Source organism: Rhincodon typus, chromosome 15 (assembly GCF_021869965.1).
Source record: "Rhincodon typus isolate 14 chromosome 15, sRhiTyp1.1, whole genome shotgun sequence".
In the NCBI taxonomy this organism is placed as follows: domain Eukaryota; kingdom Metazoa; phylum Chordata; class Chondrichthyes; order Orectolobiformes; family Rhincodontidae; genus Rhincodon; species Rhincodon typus.
In genome coordinates this window covers 50,544,075-50,566,473 of record NC_063346.1, presented here as the reverse complement: position 1 = coordinate 50,566,473, position 22,399 = coordinate 50,544,075, and the positions used below count along the sequence as shown (strand labels likewise).

The 22,399-nt window shown below is 39.4% G+C and overlaps 1 protein-coding gene across 2 annotated transcripts in view; it reads left to right on the top strand.

Moving 5' to 3' along the window:
• Positions 1-21,516, top strand: part of mbtps1 (membrane-bound transcription factor peptidase, site 1) — an 87,445-nt gene extending 65,929 nt beyond the window's left edge. For both annotated transcript variants that reach the window (XM_048605866.1, XM_048605865.1), the window contains exons 16-22: positions 481-605; positions 1,873-1,950; positions 4,887-5,027; positions 14,495-14,626; positions 15,308-15,434; positions 17,146-17,276; positions 20,727-21,516. In XM_048605866.1, coding sequence (XP_048461823.1) covers positions 481-605; positions 1,873-1,950; positions 4,887-5,027; positions 14,495-14,626; positions 15,308-15,434; positions 17,146-17,276; positions 20,727-20,920 — 928 coding nt within the window. In that variant the 3' untranslated portion in view covers positions 20,921-21,516. The remainder of the gene's footprint in view (positions 1-480; positions 606-1,872; positions 1,951-4,886; positions 5,028-14,494; positions 14,627-15,307; positions 15,435-17,145; positions 17,277-20,726) is intronic.
• The last annotated feature ends 883 nt before the right edge of the window (positions 21,517-22,399 follow it).

Genomic DNA, 22,399 nt, shown 5'->3' with positions numbered 1-22,399 from the left:
AAGGCAAGGCTAGATAAATTTTTGAACAGTAAAAGAATTAAGGGTTATGGTGAGTAGGCGGGTAAGTGGATCAGCCATGATCTTATTAAATGGCAGGGCAGGCTCGAGGGGCCGGATGGCCTACTCCTGCACCTAGTTCTTATATTCTTATGTTCTTTTTTAGTATCCAGTTATCCTAGATAATGTTCATCTGAATGTTGAATGCAAACAAAATCACATTTAGCTATGATACAAGTATGGTTTAATGGTAAGATGATATTTGAATGGCCATCAGGGGTATATGGAAGATGAATACTGGATGCTGACAGACTGATGGCAACTTTTGAGTGTAACTCAGAAGCAGTCATGGTTTTAAAGAGGAAGGCAAAAAAAATGAGTTGGAACATAAGGTATGCTTTTCAGTGCATTTTTTGTTAATTTGAATTAAATGATTAAAGCAGTACCTACTGGTAATTCTTTTTGCATGTCTATCTGTCGTAGGCAGTGGTGGATGCCAGACACGGGAGGTGCGAACATCCCAGCACTTAATGACCTGTTATCTGTATGGGGCATGGCTTTCGGTGATGGCTTATATGAAGGAGATTTCAGCATGGCAAATCATGACAGTAAGTTTCTAACTGTTTTGCTTTGAGCTGGCTACAGTTTTGTAATTGAAATTTTGTGCATGTTATATGAAACTATATTTCAATATGAAAAAATTAATAAATATAAAAGATCTTGTGAATATACTAAGCTAGCAGCAAAATAATCCATGGGTGATGTTTTTTTAATGTTCAATGAACCGGAGTTTTATAACAAATCTTGACCTCTTATTTTTCTCTCCAACTTCATGCCCAAAGAAACCAAAATTTTTAATTAAACAAAAAATAACCCAAAGAACTGCGGATGCTGGAAATCAGAAAGACACACAAATTGCTGGGAAAACTCAGATCCATTTTGAGAAAGGGTTACTGGACCCAAAACATTAACTCTGCTTTTTCTCCACAGATGCTGCAAGACCCGCTGAGTTTTCCCAGCAATTTATTTTTGTTTCAAAATTTTATTTTCCTCAGTGTACTCTGAAAGACGCCTACCACACTTTTTGAAAGCTCTGTGTTGATTTGGTGCTATCCTTATGGTCACATCAAGGCTGGGATAGTAAGGTTCAGGCCCTAATGTGCAGAAATGAATACTGGCGATGATGTAAATTCTTATGCATGCATTTTCTGTACAGAAAGTCATGCCTTTGTATGAACAACCTGCATTTATATTACTACTTGGACATATAACACAAAAACAGGCTCTTAAGTACAACTAATGCTTGCTGGCATTTGTGCCTCATTTGAGCTTCTTCCTCATCTAAATGTACCATTGTAATCTTCTGTTCCCTTCTGCTTCATGTTTGTCTAGCCTCTGTTATGTATGTATACAATTAACTTAAGCAGGGAAGTTTCTTCTGAATTCCCACTGGATTTCATGCTGGCTATGTAATATTTGGCTTTGATTTAAGCTCTTCACCATAAGAGGAAGCTTTTTTTTATGTCCACTTTGGAAAAACCTATTAGATCACCTCTCAGCCTTCCTGGAGCCAGTCTGTCAAACCTTCCCTGATATGTACACCTATGCACTTCTGGTGCCATTCTTAAAATAGTCTTTGCACCCAGTCTGTAGTCTGTCTAGATCCCTTTTATAATCTGACCAGAATTCCACATGGTACTCTGGTGTAACCAAGGTTTAGCGCAACATTTGGCCTGGTGCTTGAAATGTTATTCTTTATGCTCCATCAATATGTTCTAGTGCAAGATGAGCAGTCTATAAACTGCTTTGCATGGTAATTCATGGTATGGTTTAATGAAATATTCTGGAATAAAAGTAAAATGCTTTTGTTTTCAGTGTATTATGCTTCAGGGAGCAGTATTGCTAAGTTTCCTGAGGATGGTCTTGTTCTTGCTCAAACTCTGAAAGATCAAGGTAGGAACTTTTAATTTAGCAGCTGTATTTTACTCCTTCCCTTGTAGGGTTTGAAGTAGTCAAGTTGGTCATGTTTCTTGATTTAAGTATTGCAGCAACGGGAATGAAAGATGACCTGATTTCTGGGAATCAAATTGCAACTGTTGTGTGACATTTCTCTCTTTACCTATTTAAAGGATCCTAAATATCTTGTTCTTCACTACTGCTTACGTAAGGGCAGTCAAATAGTTCATTCCTAAATCTGTACATTGTTTGTTAAACTATTGCTTGTGAGAGAGAATTATCAATATATTGCTTTGATTCTGTGATGTTTACTTTCTGTAACTGCTTCAAATGTCAGAACTCTACATGGAGCAGTTATGCTGATTTTTGAAGGAGTTGTTTCTGAATTTGAGTTTTCTGCCCCACAGTCCACAGTAGTGGGCATTCTCCTTCGAATGTAACATGACACTGTGAACAGGCACAGGCCATGCTGCTAGAAGAGGAGATTGTCCTTTCTGGTCAAGGTGTCTATGACAGTCTTATCAGTCGCCACAACTCAGCTTTCAACAGTCCCAAACCTTGGCAAGGTTCAGTGAAATCTGCTGAAGCAGGTATGATGACATGGTTGGGGATGGAGGTGCAAAGTTGAATGTGTCAGATGGGGATGGCTATCTCTGATTTCCATTGAAGGAAAAGCTGTCCCATGATTAGTGGGGGTGGGAGGAACCTGATTGAAATACCACCCACTGATCGATAGGTTGTTAATTGGGCAAATAATGCACCACTTAAATTCTATTATCTTTGTGTCCAGAGGGTTTTAATTGGGGCTTGGGGGTTTACTGGGTATTTGATCTGCCGGTAATCACTGTCCAGACTGCTTCATGAATTGAAAGATTAGACAATCAGTGCAGAAGGGAACAATGGTGATGATAAGAAATATTATTTGCAGCTGCACAAATTGATACAACACCTTTCAGTTAGAATTGCTTAGGCCTTTTGCTTATGTTAAAAGAAATATAGGAAATGGAACAGGAGTTGTAACAATCCAAATGCAGAAAATAATGAATTTTTAAGAAACTTTTGAAGAAGGAGAGAAGGAAGTGGAAGGGTAAAGGAAAGTAGAACAAGTGGAAGGAAGCATGATCACTTGAACGTTCCGAAAGGCGTTCAAGATGATGAAGATGTGAATTGCAGTTTCAGCAAAGTGAAGGAGGTTCAATGCATAATGTTCCAAAATTTGAGAAGTATCCTGGCAGATGACCTGATACAGCATAAAGGTAAAAGCTCAGAACTGACTAAAATGACAAGGTTGAAACACTAGCTAGTTCAAGATCTAAATGGAAATATTTAAGAAGGGATTGATTCTGCTCGAGTTTTAGATAAAATGAAGTGTGCAAAGCATTAAAGATAGTAAGGTGAATCAAGACCTTAATAAAATTGCTGCTACCAGATGCAGAAATAATTCCATAAATGAGCTCTTACCTGCTGTTGTGCATTATGATTGGAATAAATAATTAAGCTCTGCTTATTTTGGAGTCATGAGTCTGTTGCTATTTCTGAAGTGGGATTTTTAGGTAGTGCTATATGAGGAGGCTGTCAAGGGATATGTTTGTCATCGTGTCAACAAATCTCAAAGGACGAACATTGATTTTCATTTACGTTTTAGCATTCCGTTTAACAATGAGTCAAATTAATTTGAAATGAAACTAACAACCTGCAGGCGGTGCTTACTTGTACTGCTATCACTTTGCCAGGAAATATGAGTATGTCAATACTAGAGAAATCCTATTCAAAATAAACCAAATGTAGGATTTATCACAGTATGATTTTGTTGTAAGTGAATTGGCCCTTTGTTAAGAGATGTAATGTAATGTTTAAATATTCAGTTCCTTTTACTGGTCAGTCATCTTGTCTTTTTTCTTATGTGATTAGATTACAGGAGGCTCTCAATCAAAGGTTGCATTGATGACTCAATTTATGAAGTTGCATGCGTTTGAAAGATTTGTTGCTTTTAGTTGCATTGCCTTTTATGTAATTCCTATAAACCTTTATACATTGACTAGAATGCAGATATATAGAGCGGCTGTTTAACCTCCTAATGTAGCAAGACGTCAGGATGTAAGATTCCAACTAATCATTGACTAGAATATTAAAATGATTAGAGCATAGAAGGATGACATTCAGCTCATCATTTCTATGGCACCTCGCTGAGGTGCAATTAACCTAGTTCCGCTCATCTACCTTTTTCCCTATAGTCCTGCAAATGGATTGTTTTCAGATAATGATCCAGTTGCCTTTTGGCAACTGCTGATATCTTATCCACTAGAAATCAGTCAGGGTGTTCCCATACTAGAATCCAAACCAACCCCTGCATGAGAGAGTTTTTCCTGTGCCGTTTTTTCCTTTCCCGTTTACTATTAAAACCAATTACCCTAAATCTGTGCCTTGTAGTTCTTGATCTTGTCACCATTGGGAGCAGTTTCACTTGATCTAGTTTGTACAGACCCCTGATGACTTTGAATGCATTTATCAGATTGCTGCTCAACCTTCTCATCAGTTACATAGAAAGACTGAGACAGTTTGTCGCTAAAGTTCCTCATCCCTGCGTGCTCTCTAATGCCTTCACATGAAAATAGCGGATTGATTTTTCTTGACCTTTATAATTAATTGGAATTTCAGTTTCTGTGCTGTAGATTGTCATGACTGCATTCCTCTTTGATTTTGTGACCAGTGAAGCTGATAACATTTCCAGGAAAAACCTAAATTGAACATCTGTTTAATTGTGAAATTGATTTTAATTTACTTCTAATTTCTGATTTGTTGCAATTTTTTTCATGCTAGGAGTTTTTTATCAAATATTAAGGGAAATTCATGCACAGGAGGTTTTGTTTCCTTTCCTTGTAAAGGATTTAATTTTCAAACCAACCATGACTTATTCATCTTGCGTCTTTCAGGTCTAGAAGTTTTAAAACAAGAAACAACTGTCGTTAAAAATGTTCCTATTCTTGGATTGTATCAGACACCGTCTGATGGTGGTGGGCGGATTGTCTTGTACGGCGATTCCAATTGTCTGGATGATAGTCATAGACAAAAAGGTAAAAAGAAAACTTGCTTGACTTGTATTTCTATGCACATAGTCTTGGTTTAGGGGAAATTTGCAGCATCTAAAATGGCCTATCTTAAATATATACCTGTTTTTACAGCAGATGCCAAATTACTCATTTTCTCCCAAAGTGCTCCTGGTTGAGATCCCAATATCCTTGCATACTCAAAATTTGTTCTCCATTTCTTTGATTTGTCTCTACCACTGAACAGTAAATGCAACCTTTTGGTCAGTATTCAAACAAACCGACTTCCAATTGCACATCCAGTAGTGTCTGGCTTTGAGAATGGTGGTCATCAGACATAAACTGACCCCACCTTGTGGATAGCCAGATGATTGGCTGATAACTCAATTATATAATTTAGTAAGCTGTAGTTTAGCTGTCTCGTAATAATTGCAGCAGACTTGTGTGGTGTTCAGTATGTATTAATTACATGGAATATTTTGGCTATTGGCATTTACAATGATTAAAACAAATTGAGCGTAAAGTGACAAAACTACCCAGACAAGTCTGCAAGATACTGTATATTAAAAAAAAGCTGTAATTACAGGTTATAGCTAAAATTCAGAAAATTAATGACATCCTTTCATTGTTTGTTACCTGTATGCTTTGTTTCATGACTGTTTTGCAATAATTTGCAGTATTTATTGTTCCAAATGTAAACCATCTGCATTCCTTAATTGCACTGCAGCCTGTAATCAGTGCTAAGCATAAGATATTGAGGTTCATTTGAATTCCTGGGTATGCAGCAAATTTAATTTGAAAAGTTTTTTGATTTTGATCTCAATAATTTTAAATCTTGAATTTAACAAGCATCCGTGGTAGGGTGTTGCAACGTGAGAATTTCCAGATCTGATAAATGCTCTTGTCATCTGGACCTCCAGGTCAAAATCAGCAATGACTGAAATCTTCCATTAACCGTTTTTAAAAACAAACTGCGTTGATTTGCAACCTGTTGTCTAGCTTTGTGCTTTTTTTATAAATAAAATCTGATGGAATTGCCTGGGTAGTTTTTGTTCCAATTATTTTCTGTTGTGAATGTCAGATTTTGTTAATAATGCTCCTGCGAAGTGCTGTGGGATGTTAGACTAATTTAAATATGATATGTTACTGCTGAACTTTGTTAGCTTCGAAACCATGTTTTTGAAACCTAGAGCCCTGTTTCATGCATTTGTATTCACTTAGATGCAGTAAAGAAGTGTTTGAAAATTCAGCAGTCTTAGTCTGTAGTTGCAACCAGCTGCAACCATGAAAGAGTGCAGTGAAATTACTGAAACAAATTTTCCGCGTGTTTGTTTCCAAATGTTAGTTTGTTACCTATCTGTGCATGTGCATGTGCAATTGCATTGTTCGAAAGAACCACCCACAAAATTACTATTTTCGGTCAGGATTGCATCCGCTAAGCTTTGTTTTGGGAAAGTCCAGGGAAATTTTCTCCTTTTTAATCTTAATTTGTACTACTTTCAATATCAAATGATATGACCACCTCCCAGCAGGTCAAAAACTGAATGAAAAACCTGGAGAACCAGTAGCTGCTGTTCCATTTTTGACCGGATCAAACCTGGAAATACACTCTGTTGAGCATGCTCATTCTTCTAACGTGTTTAATGATATTGCTGATCTGTAGCCATCTTTGCCAGTCTGGAAGTGTAAGACCTGAATAAGATCATAAACCTAGATGTGGCAGGAAGTGTACAGAGTTGAGCAAACTAGCAATAGAATAGAATGGAGAATATTTTTGTAAAAAATCGGAAAGAAGACCAACTTTTGAGAACAACTGTAAACAAAAATGTTAATTGCAAAATAACCAAGTGACTTTAGGTATTCAAAGCTAACAAAAATTCCTCATAAAGCCAAGGCCTTGTACATTAGAATATTCAAGTGAGAAAAAAACTTTGGTCTGAAAATGGAAACCATATGTTAATTGTAGGTTAATGCAATCAATTTGAATTTATTTCAGTTATTTGAAGCACTTAGTGTGTTAAATTATTTCAGAATGCTTTGTAACTATGATTAATTATTGTTGGAATTTGTAAGTGCGAGAAGATGGGGTCAAGACCAAAACCAACCTCACCTAAAGCCCATTTGCAGACTAAGCACCTTGACCTAGTAGCCAGTCAGGAGCAATTGTTTCAGTAAACAGGATATTAAATATAGTTGTTAACACCATATCTTAGACTCCATCTATATGAAAGTATTTAATTTCCGTATGGTTATTCTTTTGTAAACTGTTACAACTATATATAAAAATTTTCCACCTTTGTATAGAATCATGGAATGATACAGCTCAGGAGGGGTCATTTGAGTAGATTGGGCTCATATTCATAAAAATGAGAAGTGCAATCCTTGAAATGTTTGAAATTCTTAGCTTGGAAAGCTAGCGACAAAGAAGCTGGTTCCCCTAGCTAGGCGATCAGAGCTCAAAATAAGGAGTCTATCTTTTAAACTTGGTGTAAACTAGGAGAAATTTCTTCATTCAGAAGTGTTTTGAATGCTCTTAAGTAGACCCTATAACTTCAGCATCAAAAAGTGAATTTTCTATTTGCTTACTATAAATATAAATCCCAACTTTTGAGGATCAAACCACATTATGTATTAATGATTACTTACTGGCATATATACTTCATTAGTTTCAAGGTATGGACAGGAGTCTTTAGGTGTTTTCTAATCGGCCTTTTCAGAAGTTGTCATTACACACCTCATCGAGCAGGTGGGACTTGAACTTAGGCGTTCTGGCATAGAACTTTCACTACCACTGCAGTACAAGAACCCATGCTGGTGCCTTTAGACTTTCTAGCAGAAATCTCTCAGCCAGTTGACAAGATTGATATGCAGCACATAATCAAAGATGAAGCATTTGTGGAAGAGTAACAAGTATGCCACTCAATTTGAAGTGAAAATTGTGTTGGTTATTAGGGATTTGTGATTACATTTACTTGATAGTAATTTAATAGATGCTGTCTGTGATTTATAAGTAGATTTCTGCTAGTTTATAGAGTTTAAGAAACACTAGTTTAGATATGATAAATTCTTTTGTGAAAGAAAGTATGCACCTGTGACAATTGGGGATGGTTCACTAATACCAGAGGACAAGCATGCTATTGGTGCAGAACATTTTGGTTGTGTCAAAGTCGAGGGGGCAGCATCCTGCTCTCTTTACCTGGTGAAGACCACTGAATGAGAACTCCCCTCTGCCCCAGCCCTACTCTAATCCCAGTTCCAATGTGGGTTTGATTTAGCCCTGGTGTGGTTATTCCACTCCACGGAATCTGGCTCCTGAACTCTCGTGGCCCCTGTGTGGCTTTTCCAGAATGGATTTGATGTCTCTAACGTCTTTGGCCCCAGTTCAGAATTTGCCTAACCCCTGCAGGCTTTCTCTAATGTCTCCTGTCGTAAATATTGCCCTTTCCTGCCGACATCCAGAGTTAGTTTACCATTCTTTCAAAGAAGAAATACTGCTTATTTTTGAAAACAGTACATTGATAGTGCGGTACATTGGCATCAGATAAATTGTTGATACTAACCTTGGGCATTGTGACATTTTTTTTTCTATTCATATGTTAGAGTTTTGGAAAATGTGGAATTTGAGACCAGGAGGACTATGCAGTGATACACAGGGGTGGATTAAGTGATCAGAATGTGAGAATAGCAGAACAATGGTGTGTCTAACTGCCAGACTGGAAAGAACAGACCGTCCCACTGGGGTTGGGAGAAAGGTCATGGTGACAACGTAGCAAGTAAAGCTAAAAGAAAGGGAAGGAATGGGATTAGGTTTGCAATTTAAAGGTGTTTAAATCCCTATTAAGTCCAGAAGGTTGTAAAATGTTGGGCTTAATATTGAGTTCAACGTCTTCAAATTGTGGCAGTTAGACACACCATTGTTCTGCCATTCTCACGTTCTGATCACTTCATCAGAACTATCAACGTCCTTTCTCCCCAGCACTCCACTCTCCTCACCCACCCCAACCCCCTCTTCCCCCCACCCCAACTGTTGCATAAATGCTACCCCCTCTGCACTACACGTCAGCTCTGATGTAGAGTCATCTAAACTGAAAACATTAGCCTTCTTTCTGTCCATGGATGCTGCCTGACCTGCTGTGATCTCCAGCATATTTTGTTTTCTGTACTTCCAATCCTGGTTGGTGAGTAATTTGGGGAATTTGCAGGTAGGCGGTGGTGTTCCTGTGTATCTGCTGCCTTTGGTCTTCTGGGTGGTGTTTAACTCATTTGTGTGATGTGAGCATCGCTGGCTGGCCAGGATTTATTGCCCTTCCCTAGTTGCACTTGAAGTTGTGGTGAGCTGCCTTCTTGAACTACTGTCGTCCATGTGCTGTAGGTAGACCAACAATGCTGTTGGCAAGGGAATTCCAGAATCTTGACCCAGTGAAAGTGAAGGAATGGCTGTGTGTTTCCAAGTCGGGGTGGTGAGTGACTTGGAGGGGAACTTGCAGGTGATAGGTGATGGTCTTCCCATGTATTTGCTGCTGTTGTCCTTCTCGATGGAAGTGTTCGTGGATTTGAAAGGTCCTGTCTAAGGTTCTTCGGTGAATTTGTGCATTGTATCTTGTAGATCATACGTGATGCTAATGAGTGGTGGTAGTAGAGGGAGTGGATGTTTGTGGATGTAGTGCCAATCAAGTAGGCTGCTTTGTCCTGGATAGTGTCAAGCTGGTTGAGTGTTGTTGGAGTTGCACCCATCCAGGCAAATGGGGAGTGTTCCATCACAGTCATGACTTGTGCCTTGAAGATGATGGACCAGCTTTGGGGAGTCAGGAGGCGAGTTACTTGATGCAGTATTCCTAGCACTGTATTTATGTGGTGAGTCCAGTTGAGTATCTGTCAGTGGTGACACCAAGTATGTTGATAGTGGAGAATTCAGTGATGGTAACACCATTGATTGTCTTTGTCTCTGATTGGAGATAGTCATTGCCTGGTATTTGTATGGTGGGAATGTTACTTGCTACTTATCTGTCCAAACCTGGGTATTGTACATAGTCCATGTTCAAATACATGAAGATGCTTCAATATCTGAGAAGTGAATCATGTTGAACATTGGACAATCCTCAGCGAGTATCCCCCCTTCTGATCTTATGGTGGAGGGAGGTCATGACTTTGGATGGTACTGTCTAAGGAGCCTTGGTGAATCTTGTAGTGCAGTGCATCTTGTAGCTACTATGCATGCTGTACTGAGCATCGGTGATCGAATATTTGTAGGTCTGGTGCCAGTCAAGTCGGCTGCTTTGTCCCGGATAATGTCAAGGCTGTTGCACATTGTTGGATTGACTCCAACCAGCAGATAATCTTGCCCTTGATTTTTATCGGCTCCAGTTTTGCTAGAGCTCCTTGAAGCCACTGTGTCAAATGTGACCTTGATGTCAAGGGCAGGGTCTTGTACCTCATCTCTCTTCTTGAATTCATCTCTTCTCTCCCACTGGGGCAAGCCTGTAATGAGGTCAGGAACTGAGTGACCCTGGTGATCCAAACTGGGTGTCACTGAGCAGGTTATTGCTGAGCTTTTGCTGCTTGTTAGTACTGTTGATGACATCTTCCATCACTTTGCTGTTGATCGAGAACAGATTGATGTGGCAGTAATTAGCTGGGTTGGGTTTATCCTGCGTTTTGTGCACAGAAGGCACCTGGGCAATTTTCCACCTCAGATGCCAGTGTTATAGCCATATTTGAAAAGATTGGCTAGGGGAGGCGATAGCCTAGTGGTATTATTGCTGGACTGTTAAGCCAGAAACCCAGATAATGTTCTGGGGAAACTGAGATAACAAGGTGTAGAGCTGGATGAACACAGCAGGCCAAGCAGCATCAGAGGAGCAGGAAGGCTGACGTTTCGGGCCTAGACCCTTCTTCAGAAATGTTCTGGGGACTCGGATTCAAATCCTGCCATGGAGATTCTGCAGATGGTGGAATTTGAATTCAATAAATATCTGGAACTAAGAGTCTAATGATGACCATAAATTCTTTGCCAATTGTTGGAAAAAAAATACCTATCTGGCTCCCTAATGTCCTTTAGTGAAGGAAACTGCCATTAGTACCTGGTCTGGCCTACATGTGACCCCAGACCTTCAGCATTGTGGTTGACTCTTTAACTGCTGTCTGGGCAATTAGGGATGGGGAATAAATGCTGCCTGGCCAGAGATGCCCCTGTCCCCTGAATGAATAAAGAAAAAAAAAAGTTCTGGAGCACAAGCCTTCAGTTTGATAGCTGGAATATTGTTGGGCCCTTAGCCTTTGTAGTATCCAACCTCCAACCAGTTCTTGGTATCACATGGAGTGAATTGATTTGACTGAAGATTGGTATCTGTGATGCTGGGGACCTCTGGAGGAGGCAGAGATGGATCATCCACTCATCACTTCTAGCTGAAGCATTATGTTTTTAGCCTTATGTTTTAAAATGTGTTGGACTTCTCCATTATTGTGGATTTAAAAAAACAACCTGCCTTCCCAGGTGAGTTGTTTAATTGTCGGCCACCATTCACTACTGACTGTGACAGAACTTGGATCTGATCTGTTGATTAGTTCTATCTATCACTTGCTTATGCTGTTTGGTATGCAAGTAATCCTGCTTTGAAGGTTCACCAGGTTAACACCTCATTTTTCAGACTTGCTGTTTTTGGCATGCCATTCTGCACTCTTCGTTGAATCAGGGTTAATCCCATGGTTTGATGGTAATGATAGAATGGTCAATTTGTTCATTCTGTCCCATTTAGCAGAGTGATAGTGCCACATAGCACGATGGAGCGTGTCTTTGGTGTGATGACAGAACTTGGTCTCCATAAGAACTGTGCGGAAGTCACTCTTACTGATACATCTGCAGCAGGCAAATTGGTGATTGAGGTCAAGTATGTCTTTCCCTCTTGTTGGTTTCCTCTCTGCCTTCTGCAGAGCCACTCTAGCAGCAATGTCCTTTAGGACTTGACTGCCTCCGTCAGTAGTGGTGCTGCCAATCTACTATTGATGATGGACATTCAAGTCCCCCACCGAAAGGCATTCTATGCCCTTACCCACTCGGTGCTTCCTACAAGTGCTGTTAAAATGGAAGAGCACTGATTCATCAGTTGAGGACAGGGTTGATGGAGGGGTGGTGCAGTATGTGGTAATCAACAGGTGGTTTCCCTGGCCAGGATAGACCTGATACCATACAACCTACTTGGGTCTGGTGTCAATATTGAAGGATTTCATTTTGAAGTCTTGTAGCTAATTCATGAGGGCATGTTTTTATATTGTGGGATGAAACGTATATAGCTTATAATATTATACAATAAGTGTTTGACAATTAATATGAATTCTTTTGTGATGTTGGTTTCCATTTTATTCTAGTCCCACTGTCTTTACCTGGGCCCAAATCCAACAAACGTGTCAGTCTCTAAAATTTGATCTATACAAAAATTGTGTCTGTGTCTGTGTCTGTGTGGTATTCCTAATTCTCTGTCCTGCAAAGCAATGGGTATTCTATTATCAGGACTTTGATAGACCTTTAGGTTCTAAAAGTGCGTAGAGTGGGGGAGTCTAGAATTGGGATAGATGATCAGCCATGATCATTGGGGCATAGCCTCAAAAAGCTTACTCCAGCTCTTACCACTGGATGTCTCCATCCATCCTGCAAAAGAACTAAATGCTTACAAATAAATATAGTTATTTTGTAAATCATGTATTTGTGTAAGTTCTAATTTTTTGAGGGCAGGATGCATGCATTTGAACAATAAATAAACTAATTGCAAGTACCTAGCTCAGAGATTGTTTACAGATTTTGTAGTGCATGTGCTGTTTCTAAAATATAATACACCTATCATTATAAAACTCTGTTCTCTCATTGTTAAGAAATGACATCAGTATAGTAAGTTTATTTAGCTGTTCATTGCTGCATACGGAGACCTTGATCTATCTGTTATTGAATTCACCACACTTGTATGTTCCACAACATGCTTGGAGAACAGATGTTAGGTTGCAGGTGGATGGAAAGTACAACAACCTGCTTTGTTTAGCGGTGAAAATAGAGACCCTGCATGGTTCGTTAGTTTTTAATTTAGAAGAGGATGCCATTCAGATCCTCGGGCCTGCTCCACTGTCCCAGTAAAGTCACAGCTAACCTATCTCAGGTACAGCTCCACAAGACCCCACCTATCACCACCCCATCCTTGTGCCATTTGTTTCCAGGTCTCCAAAGATTCGGAGTTCGTGTCGTACAGCATCTTGTCCATGCTGACCAGGTATCCTGAACCTAACTAATCCTATTCGCCTGTGTTTGACCCATATCCCCCTCAACCTTGCCTATCCATGTACCTGTCCAAATGTATTTTAAATGTCGTAGTTGTACCCACCTCTACCATTTCCTCTGGCAGTTCATTCCATTCATGCACCACCCTCTGTGGAAAAAATTGCCCTTTAGGTCCCTTTTAAAATCTTTTCCCTCTCGCTTAAACTTGTGCCATCTAGTTTTGGACTGTCCTACCCTGGGAAAAAGGCCTTGGTTACTCATGTATGCCCCTCACGATTTTCTAAACCTCTAAGGTTACCACTAAGCCTCTGCTCCAGGGAAAATGTCCCAGCCAATCCAGCCTTTCCTTTATAACTCAAACCCTCCAACCCCGGTAACATCCTTGTAATCTTTTTCTGTACCCTTTCTAGTTTAACATCATCCTTCCTATAGCAGGGTGACCAGAATTGTATGCAGTATTCTAAAAGTGGCCTCACCAATGCCCTATACAGCTGTAACACGACATCCCAACTCCTATACTAAATGCTGTGACCAATGAAGGCAATCATGCCAAACACCACCACCTCTGCCCTGTCTACCTGAGACCCCACTTTCAAGGAACTGTGATCCTGCGTCCCCAGGATCCCTCTATTCAACAGCACTCCCCAAAGCCCTACCATTAACTCTTAAGTCCTGCCTTCATTTGTCTTACCAAAACGTAATACCTCGCATTTATCTAAACTCCAGTTGCCACTTTCCAGCCCAGTGGCCCATCTGAACAAGATCTCATTGTACTCTTCGATAACCTTGCCCACAGGGTTGTCAGGCTCCCTGAAGATTGGTGTTGGTATAATGAGATACAGTTTGTATAAAAGCTGTTCCTTCACTCACCAACTCCTCACTTGGTTTTCATTTCGCAATCTCTGCCTACGTATACTGAAATAGACAGTCCTCTAGGTTGCGAATTCCAGCAAAGTGCAGGTCTGTGAGTGTGAAAAGAAATTTCTCATCTTGCTGTTGAATGGCTAACCCCAAGATCCTCCTCTTACTGCAATCTTACTATTTGTAAAATGACACTTAGCTTGTAGCAAATGTATAGGAAGTTCTGGTACAAGAGATTGCTTCTAATGGGTTTGTCTGTAATGTTTTCTTCTCTGACTTTTTTCTGAACTTTATTTTATCACCTGAATATGAGGTTCTGGATTTGGTTTTAGTCTGAAGAACTAAGTGCACATTTATCCCTCGTCCCCAGACTGCTTCTGGTTGCTCGATGCTCTCCTTCAGTACACCTCATACGGCGTGATGCCCCCAAGCCTCAGCCACTCTGAAAATAGGCAGCAGCCTCCATCTGGAACTGAGCACCCACTACCAGAGCGGATGGAAGGTAAGGCAGTTTCTAAATTCGTAACTCCAGTAAATCTTGTTCTGTGGTAGTTTGTTCGGTGTTCCAGCTGTAAACATACGATGGTCCCTTTATCTTATGGTCATCCTTGTTCTTGGATTTGGCTACATATTGAGATGAACTTTTTCAATTATTGATGTTAACAAATGGAAAACTGAAATATCGCAAAAGTGAGACATTTTAAGTCACTGCAGTATTCTCTACCATATTTATTAACATACCTTAAAATATTTTCATAGTTTGAAATCTCATTTATATCTTACTAATTTTCCTTTAAGTGTAAACAGCACATAAATGCAACATTTGTCAAATATTTAACCTTAGTTGGTGATCTGGACTTTTATTGGTGATAAATTCCTAATGACTAATAGAATTTCTATCACTGTCTTTGTGCAATTTGCATTTGATTAAACATGCTCAGGCTCCCTCTGCTGGTTCAGGCATAAACTGCTCTTTTTGATAGCTGTGAAACTGAATGCAAATAAAATGAGGTACTTCCAAATCTATACATGCGTAGAGATTCATGCTGTTTCTAGCCATATAGCTTGTATATTTGTCATTTTCATGGAGAAGCTTGCAGACACCAAATATTTTAACTTTTTTTATTCTGAAGTCAAAGTCGACCACATTCAATTCTAGTTTTGTTTTTATCCCAATTCCTAGGCAACCACTTGTATCGTTTTTCCAAGGTTCTTGAACCGCACCTCGCAGATCCCAAACCTCGTCCTCTTCCAGCATGTCCTCACCTATCCTGGGCCAAGCCTCAACCTCTAAATGAGACAGCACCAAGGTTAGTGTGTGATAATAGATAGCTTTGTCTTGGTTAGTGTCACGCTGTCTTTGTACAAATCATGAGGTGGTTAAACAATTACAAAGCATTACTAATTTGTAAGACAATGAAGCTAACTACTTGCTATGGTAACCTTGAGTTGTATGGTCCTCATTTAGAAGAGAGAGTCTTAGCAGTTTACCATAGAGCGATGTAATATGTAATTTTCCAATGTGCCAAACACATTTAAAGTCAAAACAGTAATAGAAGGGAAAATGGAATAAAATATGGGAGCGGGTGGTCAATCGCTGGACTAACACTTTGCAAAGGTTATGAAAAGTCACCCAACAAGAATTTTGCAGGAGCTTTCCCAGGAAAGGGATACACCTTTTTTTTAAAAGCAAGTATTGTTTCTAGAATAATGGAAATAAGGAATGAAGAGCATCAAAAACTGTCAGGTGATTTGTAACTGAGAACTTGAGTATGTAGCAAATCTGTGAAGAGATTGGGACAGGAGTCTTCTGTGGCAGGAGAAGTGAATGATGCTTAGAAAGAGAAAGTACGTGGCGATGAGACTTTTTAGTGGGAAGTACACATTCAGTGGTGGTCTGCTTAGGTTGACAATTCGACATGGCTATATAACTTTCCTTAATGAAATTGCTGCCTAATTTTCCCTTTGTATAAAGTCAGCGAGGTATGTCTAGTTTGCCATATTGATGTGAAATCTTATTTAGCAAAGTTGTATAACTAGATTCCTAATATACCTGTATTGTAATACAAGTTGGTTGATCCAAATCTTGGATCTAAATGCTCAGTTGACATGTTGCTAATGAAACATGTCAATTATTAATCATTCATTTTTCTCTGCGAGAAGGCCTGCTATGAACAGAGAATCCGTTTTTTTAATTATGACATTTTTCATATTATGACAGCGAAAACTTTCCATTTTGAGAGTTCATTGTTCAAGGTGTCAAATAAAGATGGTGGAAAATATTGTAATTAGGTAATATCTCTACGATATTGTATTGCTTCTGCAAGATTCCACGACTTTCACTTAAGTCTGCAACTCCTCCAAATTTGCCTCTTTTATGCAGCATTCAAGGAAGTGTTTTTGCCTTTTCTCCCAACTGGCACCATTGCATACGTTACTGTTTGAAGGATATGAGGTAAACCACTAAGTTAACCAAGCCCCCTCTGAAGATGAGACTGTACACAATTGGTTGTGGTGTACTGCCAACTTTGTGTAACCAGATTCCATTTAAAAATGCAGAGCTAATTAGAAGAATTACATGCTTATTTTAAAATAACCATAATTTCATTGTAACCAACCTATGACAATCATAATTGACTTATGAAATTTGAAAATGCAATTGGATCACCCTTACATAGACTTAAACTGGTGAGGAGCGTACAAAATTAACTTTGGACTTCATGTAGAAATGTCCACAAGATATGATTACGAAAACCAAACTTTTTTGATATAAGGTCTAGTTATTAACTTAAACTTTTCAATTCAAAATGTCAATTATTTTCTGGTTTTGGAAGGAATTTTCCGACAGTTGGTTTTGTGCCCTTCTTTGTCCACTCTACAAAGGTTGATCTCCAATCTAAATTGCAAACTGTGAATCTTGCTTAAAATAACAGAACAATGTATTATGAAGTAAACTTAGTTTCTGAAGTTAGCACAAGCCTGTGCCATGGGTGAACAGCTTCTATTATTTATCCTCCTCAGTAACCTTTGGAAGCACCAAAAGTTGTTATCCATTGACCTAGACAAAGTGGTTCTGCCAAATTTCAAGCAAAACCGTCCCCAAGTGCGACCTTTATCACCAGGTGAAAGTGGAGCCTGGGATATTCCTGGAGGTGAGTACTGGAATTAACTCTTGAACCTTCGTTTATTGAAAGTGAGCAGAACCAGGATGATGACACTGGTGACTGCTCCAAGCTGAGACTGTCAAAGACCAAGTATTCCACCTGTTTGTTTTACAAGAATGATAAGTGTGTGTGCAAAAGTAACACATTCTGTTGTTTGCATTTGTGGGAAAGATTCAGAGACATTACTGATCACTTACTGATGGAGAACACTGGGTGCAGTTTAGATGCAATTGAGAATGTATTGCAATTGAAGATCATTATAATGGAGCATGTTCTTTATTTCTGAGTCATATTAGGCGTTTTGTGGAATTGAAAGGGGTGAGAGAAGTAGAATAAGTGAGATGTTGCTATATTATTGAAATGTCCTTTGATTTTGCTACATTTGAATGAACGAATGATGAATGATTGAATGAATGAATGATTTATTTATTGTCTCTGATTACTTATCTCTCAGGCTATGACTTGGGAAAATAAGAATGAAGTATCGAGATGGTTTCCTGATGCGTTACAATTCCAGAGTACTTTCAAAGCAGTCAGATTCAGGGATGACTGTGTCCTAAATTAAGGCCGAGCAGGACCATTGAGCAATGTCACTGGTATTTTCTCACTGATAGAATAACAACCTTCTGTGTGGAGAGGCGTTGAGCCCATTTGAGTCAGCCTTCTAGTTCAGCATAATTGGTGGCCTTCGGAGCCAGAGGCAGGCCATGGGGATCATAGCACATAAAACAGCATAAGAACAGGTCCGTCTGCCTGCACATGTCCATATCCATCTATCCTCTGCTTATTTAAGTGTCTGTTTAAATGCTTGTTTAAACTTTGCCAATGTATCTGCTTCTACCACCTCCCCTGGCAGCATGTTCCGGGCTCCTGCCACCCTCTGTTTTTTTCAAAAAAAAACTTTCTTCGTACACCTTCAAAATTTTGTGTTGCACCTTAGACCTATGTCTTGGACTATTTGACATTTCCACCCTGGGGAAAAAGATTCCAATTATCTAACCTATCCACGCCTCTCATAATTTCATATATATCTATCAGGCGCCTCTCAGCCTCTGATGTTCCAATGAAAACGACCCAAGATTGTCCAAACTCTCCTCTTTGCCAATACGTTCCAATCCAGATAACATCTTGGTAAACCTCTCTTGCACCCTTTCCAAAGCTTCCACATCCTCCTTATACTGTGGCAATCAGAATTGCGCACACTATCGCAAATGTGGCCTAAGTAAAGTTTTTACAACACCAGTTCTCCTCTAATCTCTCCGTGTAACTGAAGTCCCTCACCACTGGAAACATTCTCAATCTTCTCCGCACACTCTCAACTTTCACATCCTTCCCAAAGTCTATTGAAGATACAGCTGCAAAGTGACTTGCCAACTTTTATGCTCAATGCCCCGATCGATGAAGCCAACATAACGTATGCTGCCTTTACCACATTATCCACATGTTACCATTTTCAGAGTGCGATGGACTTGCATCCCAAGATCCCTCTGTATATCAATGCTGATAAGGGTCCTGCCATTTACTGTATACTTTTCTTTTGCATTTGACTTTCCAAAACGTATCACTTTGCACTCATCCAGACTAAACTCCATTTGCCATTTCTCCACCCAACTTTTCAGCTGATGTAAATTCTGCGGTTTCCTTTTTGACAACCGTCCTCATTATCATAACTCCTCAATTGTGTATTATCTGCAAACTTACTAAGCAAACAACCTACGTTTTCATCCAAAGCATTTGTGTATATATTACATGCAACAGAGGTCACAGCACTGATCCTTGCAGAACATCACTGGTCAGAAAAACACCCCTTCTTTAACCAAGCCAATTCTATATCCAACTTGCCCAACTTGCTGTGGGTTTCATGCGCCTACTCTCATCAATCATCTTCATCACTTCCTCAAAACACTCAATCTGATTTGTGAGACAAGACCTCCCTTAAATAAAGCCAGCTGACTATCCCTCAAGTCCATTCATCTCCAAATGCAAGTTAACCCTGTCCCTAAGAATCTTCACCAATAATTCTCCTATCACTGATGTAAGGTTCACCAGCCTATAATTTCCTGGATTATCCCTGTTGCCCATCTTAAAGGAACAACTATTGTCCAGTCTTCTGGAAACTGGCCTGTGGCCAGTTCTCTGCCAAGGCTCCAGGAATTTCCTCCCTATTCTCTTTCAGTATTTTGGGATAGATCCCATCAGGCCCTGGCAACTTCTCTACCTTAATGTTTTTCAAGACACCCACCACCACCTCCTTAATATGAACATACCCCTGTCTTATCTTACCATCATCCGTATCCAACTCCTTGGTGAATACTGATGTAAAGTACTCATTGAGGACCTTACCCACTTCTTCTGGGTCCATGCATAAATTCCCTCCTTTGTTCTTGAGTGGACTTGCCCTTTCCCCTGCTACTGTCTTGCCCCTTTTATAAGTATAAAATACTTTAGGATTTTCCTTAATCCTACTTGCCAAAGACATTTCATGCCTCCTTTTAGACCTCGTAATTTCTTGTTTAAGTTCTTTTCTGTTTCCTTTATTCTTCTGAAGGACCTTGTTTGATTTCAAGGAATACAACTTTGTCCATTAGTATTCCTGAGAAAGTGTCTCTTCTCCTTACTGTGGGCCTCTAGATTTGATGCTTTTGCTGCAGGCAATGCCTCTGTCCTGCTGCTGGTCTGACATAGTGCAATTCTGCTTGCTGTCCTTATTAGAGACCTTCCAGAGGTGGCTTCTTAATCGGGCAACTCTGGGACAAATTGCTTTTAACATTTTGTCATGGGTTCCTGTCCTGGACTTTAGGCTGAAGTCAGGATCACAATCCAAATGGGAAAATAAAATTCAATCCCATAACTAACTGTCTTGGGTAACTGGCTGAATATTTAAGTTATAAGCTAGGAGCTCACCTATACCATAGGGTATTGAATTGGGACTGTACTAATCGTTGTAGTTTGGAGAACAGGAATTATTAAAGCTAGCTTAACTTTATTGTATTCTTTATTATATCTGGAACACAACCAAGCTACTGAGAAGTTGAACTAAGTATACTTACTGGATCCATTGTGTATAATTTTATTGCAGGTGCATTGCTGTCCTGGGTATTTCAGTTTCTACTTTTAGAATAGTCTGATTATCTGCATTCCCTTTTTATTCACTGCTAATGCAATGCTATTTTCAATTTTTAGGATGTTTTTTGAGGGAAGAGAAGCTACATTATTAGAGATGTCTCATTTGTCCTTAGTGGAAAGATACTTCAATATCAGTGTCTGTTCTTTCTTGGATCTTCCATGACACTTGCAGAAAATAACTCCTTGTTTTATTGGTCTACATCTCAGTAATAGAGGCCTCATCCATATGAGTTGTCATTTTCTTTTTCTGTATTAACTAAATGATGGGAGTTGAGTACTTTGGCATTTAATTGTAATTTGTTTGCTCTTTAGGTATAATGCCTGGTCGATATAACCAAGATGTTGGACAGACAATTCCGGTCTTTGCTTTCCTTGGTGCTATGGTGGTGCTGGCATTCTTTGTGGTGCAGATAAAGTCTAAAAGCAAGCCAAAGAGACGGAAGCCACGGGTCAAACGTCCTCTACTGCTTCAGCAGGTGCATCCGCCAAAGACGCCCTCTGTATGATTGGGGCAGTGATTGACAACAAATCAAGGCACATCAACTGCAGACAGGGAATAGTACGGTTGGCTGCTTCAAATGGGTGTTGTGAAAGTACCAACTAAACACACAAATGAACTTGCTGACATTTCTGACACATTTTAAAGACAATGTGGTTTTACGGAGTTGACTTTTTTAACAGCAACCCTAACTACCAAAGATGTGTTCGGTTGCTTTATATTTATAATTTCCTGGGAACAAAATGGTTCTAAACAAATCCAGTCAGTACAGATATGGGGACATCTTGCTCCAATTCTTGGTTTTATTTTATTGTCATCATGTAGAACATTTGTTACAAGGGCATTTATAGGTGAGAAATGGATTTTGTAACATGAGTCTGCACCCTCGTCATACTTAAATAAGAATGAATTACTGATTCAGATAATATGGACAATGGCACCTAGCAAGAATAATTGGTAATAATCATACCAAGGCGCTCTGTGCTTGAAATGACTTATTTTTATAAAATGGAAACTGCTGCAATTCATTGTAAATATTTATAATGGCAGTTTGCAACCTATTTTCGCCATTATCGGTGGAATAAATTTACAGCTCTGCAAGTACACACTGTCTGGAAATTTACTTCGATTTTTAATCATTGTCATTGTACAGTAGAAATTGGACCAATTGTACCTTACAACAGGTAAGTGTGTTCATGTGTTAGGCATTCAGAAAAATCTTCTAAAATGTAGGTTCAGCAGGTTATTGTTTAGGTCATTTTCTGATGGGAGCTGAAATTTAATCTACTGTTCATGGCAGCCTGCTGTAAAAACACGTGCTCAACAGTTATTTTATCTAACGTGAGTCAAAATCCCAACTTCTCAACCTTCCTTGTCACTATTAGCTCTACATCATCTTGCAGTGAAAATCAGAGTGGTGTTGGAAACTTGAAGTTACAAAGAAAGTAGGAGCAGGAGTCGGCCATTCAGCCCTTTTTTGAGCCTGTTCCACCTTTTCCTTCAATTACACAATTTCAGTCGGGTGGAAGCATAAATTTTAGTATGGCTACAGGACACAAAGAAATCGAGGAAAAGGACAGCTGACCAACGTAATCATTTGGTATCCTATCAACACCTCTCTCCATTTCAAACCACCTCTAGCCCCACAGCCCTCCAAGATATCTGCTTTCCTATAACTTTGGCTACTTGTGGATCACCATTTTAATTGCTCCACCACTGGTGGTTGCGTTGTCAATTATTTAGGCCACAAGGTCTGGACTTCCACTCCCAACATCTCTCTACCTGTCTACTTCTCTATCTTCTTTAGAGATGCTGCCTAAAACTTAACTCTTTGATCAAGTTTGTGGTCATCAGGCCTAATAACCTGTTATTGGACATTTATGTTATATAATACAGTTTTGAGCACCCCAAGATGTTCAATAATGTTAATGCTGCTGTACGCATACAGCTTTTTGGTACTGAAATATCTCTGCAGCAGAAAATTCCT